General features: G+C 45.3%; 1 protein-coding gene across 26 annotated transcripts in view; it reads right to left on the bottom strand.

The window, feature by feature from the left end:
- LOC144132256 (uncharacterized) overlaps positions 1-25390 on the bottom strand; it is a 317492-nt gene that overhangs the window by 95283 nt on the left and 196819 nt on the right. For 24 of the 26 annotated variants that reach the window (XM_077664514.1, XM_077664518.1, XM_077664524.1 and 21 more), the window contains one exon: positions 24445-24496. The exons of the other annotated variants lie outside the window; for them this stretch is intronic. In XM_077664514.1, the coding sequence (XP_077520640.1) occupies positions 24445-24496 (52 nt within the window). The remainder of the gene's footprint in view (positions 1-24444; positions 24497-25390) is intronic. 26 annotated transcript variants of the gene reach the window in all.

Here is a 25390-nt window from a genome sequence, read left to right as displayed (position 1 = left end):
CCACTCACCAATGTCTGCAAGGTGCAGATCCACTTGGCAAGCAGGCGAATTATGACAGCGTCAAGGTTGAAGAGTTCAATGCGGCCTCCTCATGAAGCAATGTGATGGGAGACCAGAAAAGTGCTGCTACCATTGCACAGATCAAGCATGGCGATGGGCAGCGGAAAACAACTTCAAGAAGTAAAAACAAAACGGTGGCACCGGCGGCAGAAAGAGGAATGAGAACAGTGCTGACGGGTGGGGTAGTGGTGACCTGAATGACAAGGAGTTCAGTATCAGCACGAGCAGAGATGGGCATCCTCACGAGTGCAAACCCTTCTGCATACTATTCCTTCCTCATGAGAATTTCACTCAGTGAGGAAAAGGGTGAAGGAGGAAAGACATGATGAGGTGAGGGTGAGGCAGGACAAAATTCACTGTTCGAGGGCGAGGGTGGTGGCACAAACCATACTCCGGGCTAAGCCCGTGCCGCCAGTTATGAATTCCCATTATAAAGTGCTACCCCTTAGGGTGAAGACCCCGGGGAAGACAGAGTTTCTGCACTCTGGAGGTACACGAGGTGAACATGATACGCGGGTGCACCACACCTTCTCCGTCGTCGTAATGTACTACATCGCTGAAAAAAGCACTGTTCTAACTCAAAATCCTTGTTTTTAAAATTGTGTAAAGTATTTGGAGAAACACCCCGTATAATGCGATAACAAGGGGCCACTGGCCGGGCCGTTGCGGGTGGCTGCTAATCCAACGGGAACCATGGTACCCCAGTCAACATTTTCATTATCAGCCCAGAGTCTGTCAGATGATCAGAGTGTAGAGTAAAACACGCAAAAATTATACCTAGTAAGGCTATTGAATTCCCAAGTTATAGGCCTTCTTTGCCGAAACAAAGTCAGATTTCAGCTCAGTGAGGTTTCACAGAATTGGCTGCAGAGCAAAAAAAAATTTTGTGAAATTCGAATGTCAAATCAAAGCCTGTTGGCGGCATTGGCGTAGAATTTCTTTATTCACGCTGTCTTAGTACACTGTCTTAGCACGCTGGTTTAATACAGCCATATCTTCTTCCTATATTCTATTTCCTCTCTCGAACTGCAGTATAGGAAAGCGGTGCCGCAATATGGTGGGCAAGGGTGACCTGTAGTCTTACGATGAAAATAAAGCAGCACCTTAACCACCTTGGTCTGGATCATCACTCGCTCCACCTTGCATTACACGATGTACTAAGAAAAAGTTGTACTGCTCTCCAAATAACATCAACATCTCTTGTTTTATTTCTGTCCCTGGTAGAACCTATGACCGCAAAATCGCGCGCCTGATTTTATGAACCAAATCTCTAGCAGACATGGTAGGTAATTGACACTCGGCGTTTGAGCGAGGCGTAGACGTGCAAGCAAAAAAAATAATGGGTGGTTTCGCTCGGGGTTAACCATGAATTATCGTGCGCTAGCACCGTTGGTCCTGTTTCGCATGGTTTATCTTGACTTTCTATGCTGTTGCTTGGCCTGAACACGCTTACTTTGGTTGATATGTCATACGATGTAAGTTTGCATGTTGTTGCATCATTTTAGACTTGTACTGCAGTAGAATTGGTCAATCTTTACATTCAAAGATACCTGGGAGTCCTGATTCCGCTCCAGGCGCAGAGGTGCAGCGGTTCAGCTACGCGCCACTGCCTTGCAATGGCAGGTGCTGCCACCGGAGGGGCTTGTGGGACCTATGTTGTTCCTGAGGAATCTCTCGCGACTAATCATTAAATTGAACTGCCACGGTGGGCAGTTTGATCACAATCCAATAGGCAGCAAGTGATGACGTCACAGCGTCAAGTAACGAAGGTGGCACACATGCTAGAAGCAGGCTTCGGACAGACAGACAACCACTTTTTGGCGAATTGAAAGCAATAGAGCACTAAAATGGCAAACACAAGAATCGTTCACTCCAGACTCGGGGAGTTAGTGATTACTATTATTCAGCCCAAATGCTGCATTTTAGCGAGCTGTTTGATTTTCAAGTGGACTCAATAATGTTTCATTTTAAGCGACCGCATGAGGGCCTCACTGCAGCGGAAAGCCGGCACCGCACCGGGGGAAGAGATAAAAGAAATAAAAAATTTTAAGCTGGGGGAGCTAGATCAGAACTTCCAGCGGCACTAAAGAATCAGTACCGTTGGCCGCTATTTCAGACCACTACGGCGTCACCACAGCTTTTTTTAGGTATGACATTTATAAGATTGAAAATATATTCTATTTACATTAAATTATTTACAAAGCTTTTAGAATACGCCACGAAACACATCGCAAAAAAACAGCAACAGAGCAGTAGACGCGGGTATATGCTACAGCTACAGCTGGCCGAAAAGAACTTGGTCACGTGACCAACCACGTGACGAAACCACATGATCAGCCAACGGCACCGCGCTGCCGGCAGCGTAGCGGCGCAGCCACAGGCTGGCTGCGCCGCCACGCTGAAGGCTCGAAATGCTGCCGTAATGTAGCTGTCGCTACAAAATTGGCGGTTTAGCTCTGGTTGAACCTGGAGTGATGCAATAGCTACAGCTGGCCGAGTGGAACTAGGTTACGTGACCAACCACGTGACGAACCACGTGATCAGCCACGGCGCCGCGCCGCCGGCAGCTGCTCCGCATCACGTGACCAACTACGTGACAGCGTGGCAGCGCAGCCACAGGGTGGCAGTGCTGCCACAGGGTTGCAGTGCCGCCACGCCGAAGGCTCGGAAAGCTACCGTAATGTAGCTATCGCTACAAAAGACAGCAACAGAGCAGTAGACGCAAGGTATAGGCTGAGCGCATCACCAAGAAGGATTGCCACTCCGGTTTTCAGTCAGTCAGTTCTTACATTTCGCTAATTTGAACAATCAGTTGGGAGAAATCCTAACATCCTGCTTGTACGAACTGCCAAGCTCTCGTGCTGTGCTTGCAATGTCATCGTCTTCGTCACGTAGCCATGTTCACGAGAGTTGTTGAAAGTGCCAGTCTCTCATGCAGCAGTTTGAAAGCGCAGTCTTCATCATCTTCCATCCGTGCACATGGAAGAGTCATCAGACGAGCATGTAGCAAACCACACAAAATGACAGAATATTAGAAGCAGTGAAATTGAAAAGACCCAGTGCAATCGCAATGTCATCGGGTAATGGTAATTAAGCAACCTACAAAATTTCCTCGTTCTGAGTCTATTCTGTGCTTAGCACTTATTGTTTTATCGTGGTAAACTCTACTGAATTGTTTTCTAACTGATCTTGGCGTACTCTTGGCGTACACATACAAAACAATGCGCTGACTGATTTTAGCAGTCCATTTTAGCACAGTGGGCATGGCAGTAGCAAACGAGGCAGCATGCTAAGCAATCCTTTTTGGTTTGCCATCAAGGTTACCGATTCCAAACCTGCACAATGCTGCAGGAGTGATTATCGCTTTCTAGTGCTGTTGCCCTGCCCACTGTGTGTTCAGCATTTCCTTTCTTGCATGATTGCATTATCAAAAGATCTAGTGTCTTGTGGCAGTGTTGAAATAAATCCTGGCCCGATTGAAAAACAAATGCAATCGGAATTGCTAGAAGGCCAGAGCAAAATTAATTCAACAATGGGGGGCCTGCAGGTGTCTCAAAACATAACTGAGAATAAACTTTTCGGTTTTACTCAGTGAACTGATGGCACTGAGAAACAGTTGTCAGGCATAATTGTCTTAGCCACGAAGGTAAAAGACGTGAAATCGGCAATATCGGAACTTCAGGAGCAGGTTAGTACAGTTAGGAACCAGAACGACGATTTAGAAAACAGAGGCAGGAGAAATAACCTGATCATGTACGGAATAACCTGGCGCTAAACCTGGCATCATTCAGGATGTGGCCGTCCTCGGAAGGGTGCGTTGCAGCGACCATAGAATGGTAAGGTCTAGAATTAGCTCAGACTTGAAGAGGGAACGGAAGAAGCTAGCGAAGAAGAAGACCATTAACGAGTTACCCGTAAGAGGGAAAGCACAGGAGTTTAGGATAGCGCTGCAAAACAGATATTCGGCTTTAACTGAGGAAGATGATCTTGATGTTCATTCAATGCACGATAACCTGACATCAATAATTACGGAGTGCGCAGTAGAAGTAGGCGGTAGGACAGTTCGAAAAGATACCGGGAAGCTATCTCAGGTGACGAAAGATCTGATTAAGAAGCGCCAAAACATGAAGGCATCTAACACTACTGATAGAATAGAACTAACGGAGCTATCAAAGTTAATAAATAAGCGCAAGGTAGCCGACATAAAGAAGTTTAATATGTAGAGAATCGAGCATGCTATAAAGAACGGAGGTAGCCTAAAAACAGTGAAGAGGAAACTAGGCATAGGTAAAAACCAGATGTATGCATTAAGAGACAAGCAGGGCAATGTCATTAGCAATATGGATAAGATAGTTAACGTAGCCGAAGAGTTCTACACAGACCTGTACAGTAGCCAATGTAATCAGAGCGCTAATGAGGAAGCCAGCAGTGCACAGCAATGCATCATCCCGCCAGTAACGAAAGATGAAGTAAAGAAAGCCTTAGAAGCAATGAAAAGAGGAAAAGCAGCTGGGGAGGATCAGGTAACAGCAGATCTGTTGAAGGATGGAGGGGACATCGTGCTAGAAAAACTAGCCACCCTGTATACGCAATGCCTTATGACCTCAACTGTACCAGAAGCTTGGAAGAATGCAAACATTATCTTAATTCATAATAAGGGAGACGCCAAGGACTTGAAAAATTACAGGCCGATCAGCTTACTATCCATTGCCTACAAAGTATTTACTAAGGTAATCGCTAATAGAGTCAGGGCAACGTTAGACTTTAATCAACCAAATGATCAGGCAGGCTTTCGTAAAGGATATTCCACAATAGATCATATTCACACTATCAATCAGGTGATAGAGAAATGCGCAGAATATAACCAACCTCTATATATAGCTTTCATTGATTACAAGAAAGCATTCGACTCAGTGGAAACCTCAGCAGTCATACAGGCATTGCGTATTCAGGGGGTAGAAGAGCCTTATGTCAAAATACTGGAAGATATATATAGCAACTGCACAGCTACTATAGTCCTTCATAAAGTCAGCAATAAAATTCCAATAAGGAAGGGCGTCAGGCAAGGAGACACGATCTCGCCAATGCTGTTCACCGCATGTTTGCAGGAGGTATTTCGAAGCCTGAATCGGAAACAGTTGGGAATAAGAATAAATGGAGAATACCTAAATAATCTGCGATTTGCTGATGACATTGCCTTGCTGAGTCACTCAGGAGGTGAACTGCAAATCATGATCAACGAGTTAGACAGGCAGAGCAGATCGATGGGTCTTAAAATTAACATGCAGAAAACCAAGGTAATGTTGAACAGCCTAGCAAGGGAACAACAGTTCACAATTGGCAGCGAGAGCCTAGAAATTGTGCCGGAATACGTCTACTTAGGGCAGGTAGTGACAGCTGATCCAGATCATGAGGGGGAGATAACTAGAAGGATAAGAATGGGCTGGAGCGTATATGGCAAATTCTCGCAGATCATGAGTGGCAGTTTACCAATTTCCCTCAAGAGGAAAGTGTACAACAGCATAATCTTACCTGTACTCACCTACGGGGCAGAAACGTGGAGGCTAACGAAAAGAGTTCAGCTTAGGTTAAGGACAACGCAGCGAGCCATGGAAAGAAAAATGATAGGTGTAACGTTAAGAGATCGGAAGCGGGCAGAGTGTGTGAGGGAACAAACACGGGTTAATGACATCCTAGTCGAAATCAAGAGAAAGAAATGGGCTTGGGCAGGGCATGTAATGCGAAGGCAAGATAACCGCTGGTCCTTAAGGGTAACGGAGTGTGTTCCAAGAGAAAGTAAGCATAGCAGGGGGCGGCAGAAGGTTAGGTGGGCGGATGAGATTAAGAAGTTTGCAGGCAAAGGGTGGATGCAGCTGGCAAAGGATAGGGTTAATTGGAGAGACATGGGAGAGGCCTTTGCCCTGCAGTGGGTGTAGTAAGGCTGATGATGATGATGATGATGATGTACGGAATAAAAGAGCTTAGCGAGGAGACTAGTGAGGAACTGGGAAAGGAAGTAATTGATGGTGTTTTTTTCTGGAATAAGGTTTAACAGTGAGTGGTGTCGAAAGATGCCACAGGGTGGGTAAAAAAGAAATAAATAAAGAGGGACCAGTCGTTCTGAAACTTCAGTGAAAAAATTTCAATATTACGATCATGCTATTAGTTCAAGAACACCAAAATCAGCCCAAAATCCAAACACCAAAAAAGCTCAAAATCGTTATCTGAGGACTTTTCTAAACGAGTTAGGGAAATACGGAAACAACAGTGGCAAAGCTATGAAGAGGGGAAAGAGGGCATCAAGCTTTAAAGCTAATCTATGATAAGCTAAGCGTTAATAGCGTACTGTATGGTGAGGTGAAACAAGAGCTCCTCTTTTTAGGCTTAGAAAGAAATAAAATTGACACCGGACTAAGAGACTTCAGACCCTGAAAATACTAAATGTTAATTGCAGAAGTGTCATAAACAAGACAACTGAGTTGGAGGCCCTTCTTTTGCACGACCCTGAAATAGCAGTTTTGACCGAAACTTGGCTTAACAATACAGTGTTTGACAGTGAATTTCACCAATGCCTGATGTATCCAATGTAGAGTGCATTTTTTGCAAAACGTACTATGGAAACGTTAGATATATTATTGGAGCAATGTACAGGCCCCCAACTCTACCGTCACCGCATTATAAGAACTGAAATAATATTTGGGCACGAATGTTAAACCCGATAATCGTATTATACTGTCAGAATATTTTAATTTGCCTGAAGTAGACTGGTCAAAATTTTCAGTTAAAAAGAACGACCCCCAAGGTGAATTCCAGAAGTGTTGCTTGTTGGGCGAGTTGGTGATCCATGAAAATAGAGCAGCGCGTCATACATCCCACAACCTAAAGAAACTAGGAAAACGAGCAGGCGTTGATGTTGTATTTTCAGCACCCGTAAAACTGTCTATGCTTTGCAAGAAGACCAATCCGTGCGGTATCCAGGAGAAAAAAAGATGTGTAATAGACCATCAGAAACGATTTGTCACTTGTGAGGAGGGTGTTGTCTATCGCGTACCGTTGTCTTGTGGCCATGAGTATATTGGGCAAACAGGTAGATGTGTGAATAGCAGGCTAAAAGAACATGACTACAATGTTAATGAAAGCAAATCGGGCCACCTAAGCCAACACTGTCGTCACTGCAAGGTCGAGGCTGAGAAACGGGACCTTCCAAATTCGTGCATGCCACTTTTTAAGAAGAGCCAAATCATAACCCGCCACAATGATAAGATTGTTCGAGAGATTATTGAAGCTCGTAGTATTTTGCGTGCAGGTAACAAGTGTGTGAGCGTGGCATCAGTGGCATTGTCAGCTAAAGAGCTCTCCTATCTAGAACGATGGAAACCAGCGAAAGGCTGACTCATCAATCTTTTTTGTTTTTCGTTTCGAATTGTGGCTCATGTATTTATACGTAGCGACAGCAAGAAATAAACAGTTGATAGTTAGGGCTCGTGTCGTTACGTGTCTCTCCCTTGTGTCCTGTTTTGTTACGCGCTGCTCTATTTTCATTTTCCCCAAGGTGAAGTATGTTGGGCATTGGCTTTGACTTATTACAGACTGTAAAAGAAAATACCATATATAAGGGCAATTCTCAATCAATGTTCAACCTCTTTTTTTGTTTGCGGATCAATTACTGCCAAAACAAATAACCAGATAGTAGATAGAATATCGGACCACAAAGCTGTACTGCTCACTACTGCAGATGCCGCTTTAGATAAGAAGCCTAGACACTCATCCTATAGAAACTTTTCTCGAGATATTTTTTAAGTATCTCGGACTCTTCATCACTAATGACTTCACTTGGACTAAGCACACTGACTACATAATGGATCATATTAAGCGCAAGTTGTTCTTCCTGAGGAGAGCTTTGAGACTTCCTACTCCTTCTGTCCGACTGCCCGCATACAAGAACATAATTCTGCCGATACTAGACTATGCATGCGTTATTTGGGACACTTTTACTAAAACTTATACTAATAAGATAGAAATGATGCCAAAAAAACAGCTCGCATCATTTAAAATAGATTTGGACGTATGTAAGTGCTGGAACTGTTAACCAAAGCGGACGTGCTCCCATTAACACAAAGAAACCATGTGTCACGACTAAAATTCGTCTTTCAATTTATCAATGGCGACTATAAGACAGATCTCACGAGAATAATTTTTTTTTCATACTGAAGAAGGACGTTCTGGTGGGCTAGTTGGTTCATAATGAAGAGAATGAGTACAAACTGCACGAACAGGACGGGACATAAGGCACACAAAAGGACAGACAAAGCGCAGACTTCCAACAGATTTTATTTGAGCAATTGCATAGTTTATAAGGTCTGCAAACATAACAAGAACACTATCACCATAGGGCTCGATGATAGAAAACATCTGCAGAATTTTACAAGACAATCAGAGCCGGTGTGAAACGTGAACATGCCCTTCTAAAAACTCTATCTCTTGTCTCGATAGCAATAACGAGGGCGAGCTAACGCAGTCGTCACCCCTTTCGGCCATCAGGAACGCTTCGATAACCTCTCTTTCAGTTTTGCTGCGTGCATTAGAGAGGAAAGCGGTTTTGACCAGGTAAGGAACACAGTTGCGGCTGTCACAGCTTTTGCAATGCAATGGTAGATTGTTGCCTGTGCCAGTGTACATCAACCTTTTATGCTCCAGGGCTCGCTCATTGAAGCACCGGCCAGTCTGGCTGGTGTAAACCCGCCCGAACGCAAGAACCCGCAAGAACAGAATGCAGGTCGTGTAAGAAAAATCAACAGACCAAGTTCACCAGGTGTGTCTCAGAGGTTATCTACCAGATACCTCTATCTTGCGGGTGGGTTTACATCGGCCAAACTTGCCGGTGCTTCAATGAGCGAGCCCTGGAACATAGACGATCGATGCACACCGGCACAGGCAGCAATCTGCCATTACACTGCATGAACTGTGACAGCCACAACTGCGTTCCCTTTCTAGACAAAACTGTTTTCCTCCTATGCACGCAGCAAAACTGAAAGGGAGGTTATCGAAGCTTTCCTGATAGCTAAAAGGGGTGATGACTGCGTCAGCTCGCCCTCGTTATCGCTATTGAGACAAGAGATAGAGTTTTTAGAAGGGCATGTTCGTGTTTAACACCGGCTCTGATTGTCTGATTGCATACGATGGTATAAATCTGTCCGTGCTGCCATCAAATAAATCAGTTGTGAGTGGCGCTCCGTCTTGTCTTTCTGCTTTGTGTTGTTTCTGTTTTTCGCGCCTGTGGCCAAAGATGCCTGTAAAATCCTGCTGATGTTTTCTATCGTCGAGCCTATGGCGATAGTGTTCTTCTTGTTAAGTTCGCGGGCGTTATAAACCATGTGCTTTCTCAAATAAAATCAGCTGGAAGTCTATGCTTTGTCTGTCCTTTTGTGTGCCTTACGTCCCGTCTTGTTTGCACAGTTTGTAGTTTTAGTTTGGTTTAATTTATGGGGGTTTAACGTCCCAAAGCGACTCAGGCTATGAGAGACGCCGTAGTGAAGGGCTCCGGGAATTTTGACCACCTGGGGTTCTTTAATGTGCATTGACATCGCACAGTACACGGGCCTCTAAAATTTTGCCTCCATTGAAATTTGACCATCGCGGCTGGGATTCGTGTAGTTTGTACTCATTCTCTTTTTTTCATCCAGTTATGCCACTAGGCAAAGACATAGCCACACAGTAACGCCATTTACCACGCGCAATAACCGTTTTAAGTATTCTTTCCACGAACAGCAATTGAAGAAAATCTCTTAACCAATGACCACGTTTCGAAATCATCTATGTCGACATTTCTTTCCAGTATTGTTTAAAATATCTGTTGCGTATGCTTATTTTCCAAAATTTTCAAGCTACCTTATTCTAGTTTGTGCTTGTGTTCATTGCGTGTGTTATTACATTGCGTTTACTTATCTCTATCTTACCCTGCTAAAATCCCCATTGGGGATTGCAGTACAAGCAAAATAAATATAGATGACAATAAAATGTTATAAGTGCAGGGCTCATGTATGAATGCCGTGCGTGCCAGAAGCAAAGCCAGGGTGATATTTTAGGGCCCAACTCATAACTGTCTCAGTCAGTTTTGTCTCGCGTATTAACTAAAACAGCTCACACACACACACCAGTATAAGCATCTAGCCTCTCGTTCAACAGAGCCTTAAGGGCTTGTCTTGTATGTTTATTACTCAGTAATATCGCCAGAAGTTGCACACTAGAAAATACAGCTCGAATTTTAAAATGACTTAGTGAGGGTGAGGAAGGGCCGACGATGTCAGGGTGAGGGAGAGGGAGGGCCAGCAAATTTTTCGACGTGAGGGTGAGGGAGGGCCAGATAACTTTTCAAAATGAGAGCGAGGGCGAGCCATGAATTCAAATGTGAGGGTGAGGGACAAAAAGTAAATATGAGGGCATTTGCCCACCTCTGAGCACGAGCACCCACCACGCCAAGCACAGTAGAGAGATGGCAGAACACACAGCACGGGCAGTTGGACCTGAAGACGGGTGCAGTCAATCAAGGCATGATGCTGAGACAGAAAATCCCAGCCGAGAATGATGTCATGAGAACAAGTGGGGAGGACGATGAATTCAATAAAATATAAAGCGTGGGCAATTATAATTCAGACAGTGCACACAGCTGTCGGCTGGACATGCAGAGCGCTGGCGGTACGCAGCGCCAGGCTGGAAACAGTAGTCACCTTGCGAAGAGAGCAAATAGAGTTTTTAACATAAGACAAAAAATTGGGTGCGGTTTAGCTCTGGTTAGACCTGGAGTGACACGAGAGCTACGTCTGGCCGAGTGGAACTTGCTCAGTTGAATTGGAAAGTCAGTCTTTCACCACTCCGTTTTGCTGGGCATTCCTTCTTCATCTTCTTCCCTGGACATAGATTCACTCTCTCCTCCTCTTTACTCAACACGGCGCATGTGCACAGCTGTTGCAGCTCGGTTTCACCAGCGCCGCGCCACCGGCAGCAGCAGCTGCTTCGCACCACGTGACCAACCGGCTCAAGGCCACGGCGCCACCACGAAGCTCAAAGGGTGCCACGCTGGAGGCTCGAAGAGCTGGCGTAGTGTAGCTCTCACTACAAAACGGCAGCACCAGTGTCAATGAGCGCAAGAGTCGAAACAAACACCTTCAACAATATTGGCAATAAGATGCTGGCTACTGTGCCCCCATCATGGGAAGACAGAACAAGAAAGTTTATTGCTGCCCACAGGCAGTATATGCACACATTCAGAGGAGCTGTCTCCTTGCTCTCAGCGCCGTTTAGTGACAATGAAGCCAAACACATGGTGGGGACCACTGCACTGGCGGCCCTAGAAGAATTGAGGTGGTGAATAACAAGTCACAGGTGGTGCAGAGATGAAAAGCAGCATGTGGCTTTGGCAAAGCTGTTCGACGTGTCCAGGGATGCCACAACCAAAGGTTCAATGATTCCAAAAAAAAAGCAGCCGAGCTTATACCTAAGGCATTCTGAAAATGCAATGGCACCATAGCAATCAATACATGTTTCGACACAAGACAGCAATTCTTCATGTGGCAAGGAATAATAAATCTTTGATGTCCACTGACAAACATGCAACTGCCCTCCGTCATTTTCCTCAAGAAAATCAACAACAGCATTAAAGTCCTTTACCCAGAACGGGTCGTCTACTTGTAATGTTTGAAAATTTTCTTGTAAAAACAATGCGACAGACTTTTTCCAAGTTCCAGCTTCAGAAACTATGTACTTAATAATATCCACTTTTGGAATTTTTGACAAGGGTGTTTACCTGCAAAATCAGAGTATTTGCATCGGCTCATGTATAGCCCCTCTATTAAGCAACTTATATTTAGCGCAGTGTAACAGGGTGGTTTCCGCCGACTTACATGACATTGGTGTTGAAAGTTTGCACCTGTGTGTATCTGCTTTCTTGTCCATTTTTGTTGTATGCGCAAAATTTCCATCCACTTTTCATTTCAACCCCCCCTCCCGACTTACCCTACGCCGTCATACTTCATTCCGACCCATCATGATTCAAACAATCCATCGAATCAACTATGTGCCCTGAACTCCACTCCCTCATGTAATACCCTTCTAATGGTGCCTTCGAAGTTGTAATAAATAAGTAAATACTCGGATGTAGCATGTTGAAGGTCATTGATACGAAGTGAAGAAGTTACCAGAGACACTACAGTAGCAGACGTGTAATTCGGACTCCAGTAATTCAGACTTGTTGGATATTTCGGACCTCAATGAGGCACCGTGAATCACCCCATAAAAGCACATACATATTCGCGACGGATATTTCGGACTTCAAAAGTCTGAAAGTTCGATTTTTCGGACTAATTTCCGTCGCCTGCGGGCCAAAATCGGCGATCTTATCGGCTTTTCGACGACGCAAAAGGCGCCATCTTGGATTGAGGTGGATTTATGCGGCAGTTGGATTGGCTTGACATACTTTCGGTATCTCATTTTTGCCAGTAGAGGTCCCTCCGAACTCCGACACTTCGAGGTGGCAGTCGGATTGTCATCGCTCTCAACTTTCTTTTTTCGCCGATGTTGTCGCTGGCAGTTATCGCTTGTCCCATACGCTGAAAATTGGTTGTTGGGGGAAGGAAATGGTGCAGTACCTGTCTCGCATCTTGGTGGACACCTGAACCGCGCATTAAGGGAAGGAATAAAGGTGGGACTGAGAGAAGAAAGAGGTGCCGTAGCGGAGGGCTCTGGTATAATTTTTACCACCTGGGTATCTTTATCGTGCATCGACATCGCACAGGACATGAGCGCCTTTGCGTTTCGCCTCCATCGAAACGCGGCCACCTCAGTCGGGTTCGAACCCGGGTACTCCGGATCAGTAGCCGAGCGCTCTAACCAGTGAGCCACCGCGGCGGGTGGCTCAGTGGTTAGGGCGCTCGCCGTTTCGTCACTTGGGTTTCCCTGACCGCGTCGACCGAGTGGCGCTCAGTCTTCACAAAGTTACATCCGTGCGCCGTTTTGTGATTGCATCCGACGGTTCCGCCGCTTTGAACGAAAAGTGCCTTGTCTTTGCATGTTCTTGACGAGCGGTGTGGTGCGCTCGGGTTGTGGACAACATGGTCCCGCCGGGTCCGTCAAAGAAGCGTGGGAAAGTATTCAACTAAATGCCGTGACCTTGCTGTCTAGCGTGTACAGTGAAAGCACAACTTTGGCGCAAATACAGGCGCAAATCGTCGCCAGCAAGAGAAATTTTCCGCAAGGTAAAATCAGTGACATTTTTAAGCCGATTTCATCTCAATAAAGTGATTTTTTGTACTTCACGGATTTTTCGGACTGTTCGATTATTCGGACCATTTTTCGGGTCCCTTCGAGTCCGAAAAATCGGTCGGCGACTGTATTTTCTCTTCAATTTGAAGGCTACCTTCTGAGTCTGGGATGGGTAGCAAGGACAAGGCGTCTGCTACCTTGTTATAATCTCCACGTCTGTATTGGACTGTGAAGTTGTAACGTAGCAAACAAGCAGTCCACCTTGTGATGCGAAGTGGTCGCTGTCCTGTGGTTTGTGTCGAAAGCAAAAATACTAGGCCTTGGTGGTCCGTTACCAAAGTGAATGGCCACCCCCAGACATAAATGTGCCATTTCTCACACACCCACAGGCACGCCAGGGCCTGCTGCTCTCCCGCTGAGTACTTCCGCTACCACATCCAGCCACATCCAGCCATGATGACCAGACCGTTGAAAGTTTCTATGAGGACGTAGAATCGGCAATGAATAAAGTAAAATCGCAGTAAACTGTACTGATGGGCGACTTCAACGCGAAGGTGGGCAAGAAGCAGGCTGACAACCACGCGGTAGGTGGCTATGGGATAGGCTCTAGAAATAGCAGGGGAGAGTAATTAGTCGAAATCGCGGATAGAAATAATTTACAGATCATGAATACCTTCTTCCGCAAACGAGAAAACAGGAAGTGGACCTGGAAGAGCCCCAATGGTGAAACTAAAAATGAAATCGACTTCATGCTATGCGCTAAACCTGGCACCATTCAGGATGTGGCCATCCTCGGAAAAGTGCGTTGTAGCAACCACAGAATGGTAAGGTCTAGAATTAGCTTAGACTTGAGGAGAGAACGGAAGAAGCTAGTGAAGAAGAAGACCATTAACGAGTTAGCCGTAAGAGGGAAAGCACAGGAGTTTAGGATAGCGCTGCAAAACAGATATTCGGCTTTAACTGAGGAAGACGATCTTGATGTTCATTCAATGCACGATAATCTGACATCAATAATTACGGAGTGCGCAGTAGAAGTAGGCGGTAGGACAGTTCGAAAGGATACCGGGAAGCTATCTCAGGTAACGAAAGATCTGATTAAGAAGCGCCAAAGCATGAAGGCGTCTAACCCTACCGATAGGATAGAACTAACGGAGCTATCAAAGTTAATAAATAAGAGCAAGGTAGCCGACATAAGGAAGTTTAATATGGAGAGAATCGAGCATGCTCTAAAGAACGGAGGTAGCCTAAAAGCAGTGAAGAGGAAACTAGGCATAGGTAAAAACCAGATGTATGCATTAAGAGACAAGCAGGGCAATGTCATTAGCAATATGGATAAGATAGTCAACGTAGCCGAAGAGTTCTATACAGACCTGTACAGTAGCCAATGTAATCAGAGCGCTAATGAGAAAGACAGCAGTGCACAGCAATGCATCATCCCACCAGTAATGAAAGATGAAGTAAAGAAAGCCTTAGAAGCAATGAAAAGGGGAAAAGCAGCTGGGGAGGATCAGGTAACAGCAGATCTGTTGAAGGATGGAGGGGACATCGTGCTAGAAAAACTAGCCACCCTGTATACGCAATGCCTTATGACCTCGACTGTACCAGAAGCTTGGAAGAATGCAAACATTATCTTAATTCATAAGAAGGGAGACGCCAAGGACTTGAAAAATTACAGGCCGATCAGCTTACTATCCATTGCCTACAAAGTATTTACTAAGGTAATCGCTAATAGAGTCAGGGCAACGTTAGACTTTAATCAACCAAATGATCAGGCAGGCTTTCGTAAAGGATATTCCACAATAGACCATATTCACACTATCAATCAGGTGATAGAGAAATGTGCAGAATATAACCAACCTCTATATATAGCTTTCATTGATTACGAGAAAGCATTCGACTCAGTGGAAACCTCAGCAGTCATACAGGCACTGCGTAATCAGGGGGTAGAGGAGCCTTATGTCAAAATACTGGAAGATATATATAGCAACTGCACAGCTACTATAGTCCTCCATTAAGTCAGCAATAAAATTCCAATAAGGAAGGGCGTCAGGCAAGGAGACACGATCTCGCCAATGCTGTTCACCGCATGTTTACAGGAGGTATTTCGAGGCCTGAATTGGGAACAGTTGGGATTAAGAATAAATGGAGAATACCTAAATAACCTGCGATTGCTGATGACATTGCCTTGCTGAGTCACTCAGGAGGTGAACTGCAAATCATGATCAATGAGTTAGACAGGCAGAGCAGATCGATGGGTCTTAAAATTAACATGCGGAAAGCCAAGGTAATGTCCAACAGCCTAGCAAGGGAACAACAGTTCACAATTGGCAGCGAGAGCCTAGAAGCTGTGATGGAATACGTCTACTTAGGGCAGGTACTGATAGCTGATCGGGATCATGAGAGGGAGATAACTAGAAGGATAAGAATGGGGTGGAGCGCATATGGCAAATTCTCGCAGATCATGAGTGGCAGTTTACCAATTTCCCTCAAGAGGAAAGTGTACAACAGCTTAATCTTACCGGTACTCACCTACGGGGCAGAAACGTGGAGGCTAACGAAAAGAGTTCAGCTTAAGTTAAGGAGAACGCAGCGAGCCATGGAAAGAAAAATGATAGGTGTAACGTTAAGAGACCGGAAGCGGGCAGAGTGGGTGAGGGAACAAACACTGGTTAATGACATCCTAGTCGAAATGAAGAGAAAGAAATGGGCTTGGGCAGGGCATGTAATGCGAAGGCAAGATAACCGCTGGTCCTTAAGGGTAACGGAGTGGATTGAGGGTAACGGAGGGGGCGGCAGAAGGTTAGGTGGGCGGATGAGATTAAGAAGTTTGCAGGCAAAAGGTGGATGCAGCTGGCAAAAGATAGGGTTAATTGGAGAGACATGGGAGAGGCCTTTGCCCTGCAGTGGGTGTAGTAAGGCTGATGATGATGATGATGATGATTACTTCCGCTACGTTCCTGTCAGAGTCAAGGATGTGAATGCAACAGTATGAATGTGTGGCCCATCAGCCTGTTTCAGTACTGCGCCCAGGCCACATGCAGACACATCTGTGACCACAATAACGGTGAGCTTCTTCACTTTTGTAAAGCTCTTTTCTGCAGCGCCAACCCATTCAAAAATGTACATCCGTACGAAGCAACCTACGTACAGTTCTACCTCTTAAGCCAGCTGAGGGATAAACTTAGCTTAGTACTCAACCAGGCCCAACAATGAACGCAGCATGCTTGCGTCTCCGGGGGTGTCAGCGTGAACAATAACATTGACCTTAGCTATTCCTTCCGAACCAACATGATGCTCAAGGAATAATAGTTCCGATGCATTAAAGATGCACTTGTCATTGAGCTTAAGTTCAGCTTCAGAGACGCTCTGAAGAACTTGCACCAGGTTTCTCAAGTGTTCGTTTCAGTCCTGTCAAAAAAAATTATATTGTCTTGGTAGTAGAGTAACCCTTTGTGGCCATGCAGGACTGTTTTCATGAGTTGCTGAAATGCAAATGGAGCTGATGCCAGTCCGAAGCACACCCTTTTAATACGAAAATGGCCATGTGCATAATGAAAGCAGTGAGGTCTCTGCTATCCAGATGAAGCAGGATGTGGTAATAGGTAGAGGTCAAATCAAGCTTTGAGAAGTAGTGTGCTCCAGTGCAGTAGCCTTTTTATATGAGGCAGGGAAAAGCTGTTGGCTACAATTGCTTTGTTGAGCTCTCTCAGGTCAACGCAGAGGCGGATGCTGTCATCTTTCTTCTGTACTACAATGACAGGAGAGATCCACTCAGATGCATTACCCCTTTCAATGACATCGTCAGAAAGAAGGCGCTCAAGGTGATTGCTAACTGGCTTGTACAGAGAAAGTGACAAACATCTAAGCTTCCACACAACTGGAGGGGCTGAAGACCTCATCTTGACCTTGTGTTCAATGCCCTTGGCCAGTCCCAGGCCTTGTGATAACAAATGGTAAAACTTTACCCATAACAGAGCTGGCATACCGAACTTTGGCGGACTTACAGGACTGTGCTGTTGCTGTGCAGTTGTAGCTGCTCTTCAGCGCATGGCTTCTGGACCCTATTTGGCAGCCGTGTGCAGGCAACTTAGCTGTGTACTGACAATATGTAGTCCTAAAGCTTGCACAGTGTCCAGACCAAGAAGAGAAGTCCCTCCGGGTGTGACATGAATTGCTATCATGGCCACTTCTTGTATGAGATGCTGGATTTAAACTGCCCTAGTACAGGAATGTTCCAGCATTGAAAGTTCAACAACGTATGTTTAGAGCAAGCCAATTGTATTCTGTCTTCGAACACGCTTTGGGATTCTTGTTCCCTCTAATTGACACAGCTGATCCAGTCCCAATCAAGAACACTACATTGTGCGGTTGTGAACTGGAGTTGATTGGCGCGACTGCCACGTCAGTGTAGACACCCATGAGCTTGTCTCTGTGAACAGTTATAATGCTGATGACACTTGGTGTACCTCGTTCAGGAGCCATTTCGTGGATGTGAGACAAGCATCGTCCTTGTGTGTTACAGGAGCTACAGCAGACTTGCATGAAGTGGCCATGGCAGCTGCATGCAAAGCAGGTTTTACTGCGAGCAGGGCATACGGATGGCTCACAACTTGCTGTGCTGCAATTATCACAGGCGGTGGCCATGTCTGACATTGGTGGGCAAGCATGACAAGCATGTGATAAGTTGGAACGACTCTGGCTAGGGGGGTAGCGTGCTTGACTAGGGAAGCGTGTGCCGTTGTTGCTCCTGAGACGGCGCCTTCCTGAGGCGGTGCCTATCATCATCATCATCACTTACTGAACCCTTAAGGACCCTTCACTGGGTATTACATAGGGGGGGGATGTACATAGAACAATACATTAACAAGACCAAAGAGATTGAAACGACAAAAAAACAAATCTAGTAAAACAGATATATATATAAACATACAATGAGAGCAATGAGGACAACGAATACACTCAGTAAAATCAAACGAGAACCCAGTTAAAACAGTTACAAAAATAAAATTGCAATCGAGTAGAGAAAGGGAATTACACACGAGCTGCTCAAGTACATCAAATTAAGGGTGAGAAAAAAAACTTAGACAAATTCAATGTTCAAAGACAGACAGTAACCGCTCTTTGAATCTGACAGGGTCACTTTCCATGACAGTAGGATCTGGCAATGGATCGCTTAACGAAAACTAGGATACCACAGCCTTTGTGGTATCCCACCTTGTCATGCCTGTGTATTGTGAATGACACATTATTCAGCAGCTCTTCCGATGATATATCAGGGGTTAGCCATGTTTCCATACAAACAGCAATATCAGTGAGGTTATCTTCGAGGATGGCGTTCCCTTTTGGGTAAGTAGCTATGGATGATTGTGAAAATAGCTGATATTTCGTGGTGCGCAGCTGCGCGGACGTGGTGCTGTACCAGCTGATACGATGCAGATTGAGGAGGCCTTGAACTATTCAGTGAACGCTATGTTTTCAACTAGAGGACAGAATCTGACTCGGCATTGTAGATGTACTGCTTTTTTCCCATGACCAACTTATCGAAGCGTATCTTAAAAGGTAAGCTGCTACCAAGGCCATACGAGTATAGTTTTGCTCGAGCTGTATGTACACGCGCTGAATAATCTTCCCGAACTGAAAATGTGGTTTTCTTTAGCTTAGATCCGGTGGAAAGAAAGTTTGACTTGGTTTTAAAGCTGGATAGTTTAACAATGATTGGGCGTTTTCTATCTTCACGCAAGCGGCCAGGTCGGTGAGCTTGCTCAATATCTGAGCTCTTGATAGGTACTTCAAGATGCTCAGCGCAGTAAGATACAACTTCTGACTCTGACTTCGTCCACGTTTCGTCACTGAAGTCATGGATTCCGAAAAAAAGCAGATTGTTGCGGCGAAGATGGTTTCTGGAATCGTCGCATTTCCCTGCTAGCACCTTGACTTCGGTGGTCAGCTTTTCAATGACAGTGTTAGCGGCAGGTTGGTCGCCAGATTGGCAAGCTTCGACTTTTTTTTTAGTATGTCAACACGGCTGGAAAAATGGCTGACAAGGGATTCAATATTTGTTTGGGCAGAACGTATCAAAGCAAGCTCGGACAACATGGTGTTTTGTGAGAGCTCCATACGTTCAAAGGCCTCCGATATGGATTCAAGGGTTGGTGGTCCAGGGTTCAACTCAATGTCACCAGACAAAGTAACTAAAGCAAAACCGGGTGTGCATTGACACAGAAAGAACAAAGCATCGGGCCTGACAGATTCCGTCAACTGCCAAGGGGTTCACTGTAAGAAAGGATCATTACACCGAAAGCATTTAGCGTTTAGAAGATAACTGACCTGCAGCAGAATAGGCAACTTTGTGACCTTGCTCGTAGCGGTGGTGTGTCCCAACTGGCCTCTGTGCGGCAGTAGATTATATAGGCTAGGCGGGCCACTTGCGCTGATAGTAACGCTCGGTTGCGAGGTGAAGAATCTGTCGATGTCAGGAACAGGTGAGTGGAAGGTGTCGTGGCTGTCCGTCGTGTGGGGATCGGGAAACCAGCAGTCTGGGTCGCTGAAGGGTAAAGCCTGGTTGGAGTTGGCCGAAAGGGCATTGCTGAATTCCCAGGTGAACGTCAAGAGCAGGAGAACCTGCAGCAGAAGGCATCTTTGTGACCTTGCTCGTAGCGGTTGCGTGCCCCCATCTTGCGTGCTCCTTCCGAAAGTGTTCCGTTGGCATGGCTGCTGCTTTACAATGCATTGAACAGGGTTAGCAAAGGCTTCAGACTTAAGTTGAGCTTGCTCACAAAGTAGCGCAATTTCAACAACATGGTCGAAAGTCAGCGTGTCGCCTCCCAAGAGTAACCGCGATTACAACTGCAGAGATGCAATGCCAGCTACGAACTGCTCGAAAACATAGCACGAGGGCGAACTCGGGGATGGACTCATCATGTAGGTGATGGCGCTCACGAAAGTGGTGCCATTCTAGCTGAACGTTACACATGTCGGCGACATGTCGAGCCAGAGTCTCGCGGGCCACATTGTATTCATCTGCGGGACGCATTGCTACGGTGTCTTGCTTGGAGGCTGTGGCATGGTCTTTAGGTTTAGTGGCTGAAGCAGCTTCGGCAACTAAGGCGTCATTGGCAATGGCAGCGCATCAAAAATGCGTTATCCTTAAGGTCCCAAGAAGTGCAGTAAAAGGGCTTGACAACAGGGCGCAGGTAGCTTGTCAGCTCCAGATGCAAGAAGAAATTCTCGAAGAGGCGCAGGTAGCAGGGCCATGGTATGGCTGGAGTGCCCAGGGTAGCGAGGAAAGGTATTCATCTGCGGGACGCATCGCTACAGTGTCTTGCTTGGAGGCTGTGGCATGGTCTTCAGGTTTAATGGCTGAAGCAGCTTCGGAAGTCAATGACTCAGCAGGCAACTGAGGCATCATTGGCGATGGGAGCGCATCGAAAATGCGTTGTCCTTAAGGTCCCAAGAAGTGCAGCAAAAGGGCTTGACGACAGGGCGCAGGCAGCTTGTCCGCTCCAGATGCAAGAAGAAATTCTCGAAGAGGCACAGGTAGCGGGGCCATGGTATGGCTGGAATGCACGGGGTAGCGAGGAAAGGTGGCAGCGGAAAAAGTGCAGCGGAAGCCATCCTTGCATGGTCCTTGTCGCCAGATTGTTGTGCTGGCCAGCAGTGCGACCAAGGAAAGAAATGACAAACGACAACCCATGCCAAGCAAGACTGATTGATTTAAGCATGCACTCGTATTTATGTCTACAGTCAAAACTGGCGCCATCTCTTTATGACTTTCTTAGTTACACACAAAACTAAGGGCCCCTTGTGTTGCCAGGGCAGGTGACACATAGTAGTTAAGGCAAAATAAAAAGGAATAAAAATGGTGAAAGTAGGGCTGAAGGCTGCTGGCCTGTTTCCGCTAGAGTCACTGAAAAAGTCTTCTGAGTATCGCAATCTCCCTCTTCCCACAAACGAATGCCTGGCGCTCCCAGGATGGCAATCACGTCTGTGGTGCCCTGTGTATCTGCATTCTTGACGTTAGTATCATAAATTACAATATTACATGCAGTTGGCAGAGGCAGCTTCAGTGATATTGTTAACGAACACTCAGAAGAAATTGGAAACGATTTTTGTATTTTAGCCACCACTCCATGCAATTACTTATAAATTTTCGTGCCTGAGTTATGGTGGCCACATTCTTTCCAAGCCCGGCGGCGCAGACAAAAAGAATGCGGTACTCTATCCAGCAGCAACTTCCGTCACTGACATGAGAACGAATAATGTGTGACTGAAGGGCAAATTCGAAGGCGAGAACCGTGGCACCAAGTGAAGGGGGGATTTATTGATAGGTTGCTGTGACCAACAGAGGCCACAGTCAAGGAGCAGCAGGACAGAACAGCCAGCCGGAGGCATCAGCTTCAGTACGAGACTCGTGCCCTGCGACCAGCGATAGTGATGAAGCACGGCAGTGCTGAGTGGTCCTCATCTTTTTCTCACAGTTAAGTATGCTTAGCTCGCATTGAGTCGAGGTTTGGGACAGTCAGTATATGCTTAATGAGGCGAGCAGTGAAAAAAGATGAAGCACTAGAAAGGGACAGTTTAAAAACTGTGCTTTACTAAAAAATTGGATCCCTCAGCAAGGCTAACAGATCAAGACAATAACGATAGCGGAGAGAAAAAAGTGCCGCGAACTTCTGTACTGTTTATTCGTTCATTCTTTAAAGCTGACAGCATGCGGCTTTATCACTTTGTTTGTGATGCAAGACTCCAGGCGGAGCCGATTCTCTGTTGTTCCAGACGGTTGTGGTAACTCTGCATGTCATATCTCAAAAGTTTGCTATCAGCTTTAAACTGAGCACGGCCGAGAGTGGAGGGCATTCGGTTCGACAACTGCCGAGCACGCTTGTTGCTACGCTGTCGCCGAGTCATTCAGTTCTTTGTGAGTACAAGTCAGCCTAATAAAAAGCTTCATTTTGAAGCCCTTTTGCTGTCTTCGTGTACACCAGACTGCAGTCCCTGCTATGTGACAAAAGCATCCACTGAAAAAAAAAAAAAGCTACTCCTTTTTCCAAAAGGCATAGCAAAGGGGGCACAGATACAATCACTGCCATCCATTCTGATGCAAAAACTTGGGGACCATCTCAACCACATTCTTAAAGAAGAAAATGCAATAGCATTTAGGTTCCTGCTATGATGTCTACAGTGCCTTTTTAATGTTCTTGCAACTTTTCTACCAAAAGTGCAGTTGGAACTGGTTCCATTGACCTTATGTGGTCTTCATGAGTCTGCATGTTCCAGTACCTTTCATTGAATTATCACATGAGATTGTACTGATCTGACCCACTAGTCCACCTTAATAGCCGACTTGCAAACTTTTGAGGGTCCTTTGAAATTTTTGGGGCTGGGCCAACTTCCATATCTTCGAGGCCATCAGATTTTCCACCAAGTTGCCATTTTGTGATGACAACACAAGGTCACGGGACATCTCTCGATCAATCAGAAAATTTCGTGACAAAGAAGTCTGAAATTTTTCGTTAGATAACAAACTAAATGCTACCGTGTTAATAGGTTTCTAAAAGTTCCAGGTTTTGCCATGTAGGCCCTCTTTCTCGTCCTTTCTTTATTGCAGTAACGCTTACAGTAGCCATTCTCCGCATTTAGCCGCTGTGTGTTTATTTGTCTCAGCATACAAGGGAATGCAAAGAGGTGCTCATTATGACATAAATCACGGAAGCCAACAGTCACCGAAACCAAGCAGCATAAGCGATGTCTTTTTTTAATTTTTGTAGTTTATCAATGGCAGATTAATAAAAGCAGCAGAAAAAACAACCACATGCTGCCGATGGGATCAGAGTACATGACTTCCGAATTTCGCGTCCTGTCCTCAACCAACTGAGCTATGGCGACAGCTGTCCAATCTTCTGCTTTCGGGGGTAATATTGTGTACTGTAAGCGAACCTTGACAGCGTTCATCACCACCCTCATCCATAGCAGCGGATGTAGTATGCCCTGTGTTACCGCGAGTGCCACGTAGGAACGTGGTCGAACAGTGAGTGCGGAAGCTGTGTGCGGACCCTCTTATGCTGCCCACAGCATCAAGACTGCCAGATTCGAGGCCCTTGATGAACGCGGTTCAACATACAAGGAAACGGAGAGAGGTGCTCATTATGACATAAATGTCAGAAGCCAACAGTCACCCAAACCAAGCAGCATAGCGGATGTCTCTTTTTTCCTTTCTTTTTTAATTTTTATCAAAGGGAGATTAATAAAAAAGAAGAAAAACAACCACATGCCGCCAGTGGTATCTGAACCCACGAGCTCCAAATTTTGTGTCTGGTGCTCTGCCAACTGAGCTCTACCAACTTGTAACCACTGAGCCAGGAGTTGTATGAAGAATCCCAGGAACCAATTAATATAAAGTAGAAAATCCAAGTCCACATATATGAGCATTAACTAATTATACCAACCCAAACAACTTTCATTCATGAACAATGGAACTGAACCCTGGAACTGAAGAGAAACTGAAATGCGAGCGCACCTAAATCACATTAGGCTCAACTATGCAAATTGACCGCCATTTTTTTTTACTGCATTCCTCATGAAGGCACAGAAGGAATTTAAGGATAGGGTATATGGGGTTAACGTCATGGGCTACAAAGCACACTTTTGTGGGGGCTCCTGGTTAATTCCAACCACGTGGCGTTCGTCAACTTGCACTGACATCACACATGTATTTTGGCTCACTGCGGCCACAATGTGATCCTGTGACCTTGGGCTTAGAAGTGCACTGAAGCCGCTGCAGTGGGTTGGAAGGAGTGCAAGGTTGCTAAATTTTGACACCGCAGTTTCATATCCTTTACTGTGCACAAAATTTCACTCCCCCCCTAGCTGAAAGAAAGCCCAGATGGCATGGCACTTGCCACTGCTCCAGCGCATAGTGTCAACATACTGTTACCTAAGCGAACTCTGATGGTATCCTGTTAAAAATGACAGAACGGTTGTATATCTAAGTGATCTAGAATGTGCTGGAAAATTAAGTTAGAATTGCCCTCTGCAATTACAGTAAAATCCCAACGATACAGAACAATTTCCATCGTGTTCATGTTATGAGGTCAAGCTGCATAAGGTGATAAGCATGCACAGACTCACCGAGTCAGACATGGCAGAGAGTTTTCTCCAAGCACGGCTGACCTGGGCTGTCCTGAAAGTGAACAGTTATATATAAATACCTCCAGTCATGCTCATATTTACATGAGTACATCACAGAAACAGGCGTGTCTTCTATAAAAATGAATGCAGGTGCATCAGCGCAAAACAGCACGGTGGCAATTTTTAGACGATCGTAAAACTTGTATTGTAGGAATCTCATTGTCCTGAAAAATATTCACATAAAAAAAAACTAACACAGCCCCTACATTGCTGCATGCCCTCCTCAAAAGCCAGCAACATAGAAGTATGAATGAGGAGATGTGCAGCACGCAGGAACAGGGTAGAGTACATTACACACCCAGATGTCAAAAAGGACTCAGTTTTAGGGATAGTGAAAGCAAAATTAACCCATAAGCAGTAGAGACCAGCAAAAGATGAGTGGTGTAGAAGCAGAATGGAAAATTGCACAAAAAGTCACAGAAATCAAAATGACATAGGTTAGAATGGGTATAAGAACTAGAATCGAACTATAAGTTACGTAAAAACGAAATAAATACAGATAAATAAAAATGATTAATTTACTCGGTAAGGTGGTACTTGCATCCGTCCCGATAACATTCATCTATCTATCTGTAATAGGCACCTGACTATTTATTTATTTACCCCTAAGGGCCCTCGTGCAAGGATATAACATAAGGGGGGGGGGGGACAAGCATATAAATATAAATACAACACAGGCCCTTGAAGTAAAGCAAATAATGCATGTAATAATGCAGCATGAAATAAAACTAGTATTGTACACAAATAAAACAACAAAAATGCAACATAAAATACTCGGTAGTACTACAATGCACATAATACAACAAAATACAAAATCTGTTAGTCCATGATTTCGTTTAACAAATGCTGAAAAGATTATAAGTTAACCTCAGTAGGTATATGTGAT

The sequence above is a fragment of the Amblyomma americanum genome, chromosome 5, assembly GCF_052857255.1.
Source record: "Amblyomma americanum isolate KBUSLIRL-KWMA chromosome 5, ASM5285725v1, whole genome shotgun sequence".
Taxonomy (NCBI): Eukaryota; Metazoa; Arthropoda; class Arachnida; order Ixodida; family Ixodidae; genus Amblyomma; species Amblyomma americanum.
Note: the sequence above shows the minus strand (reverse complement) of the source record. Positions and strands in the feature narration are given on the sequence as shown.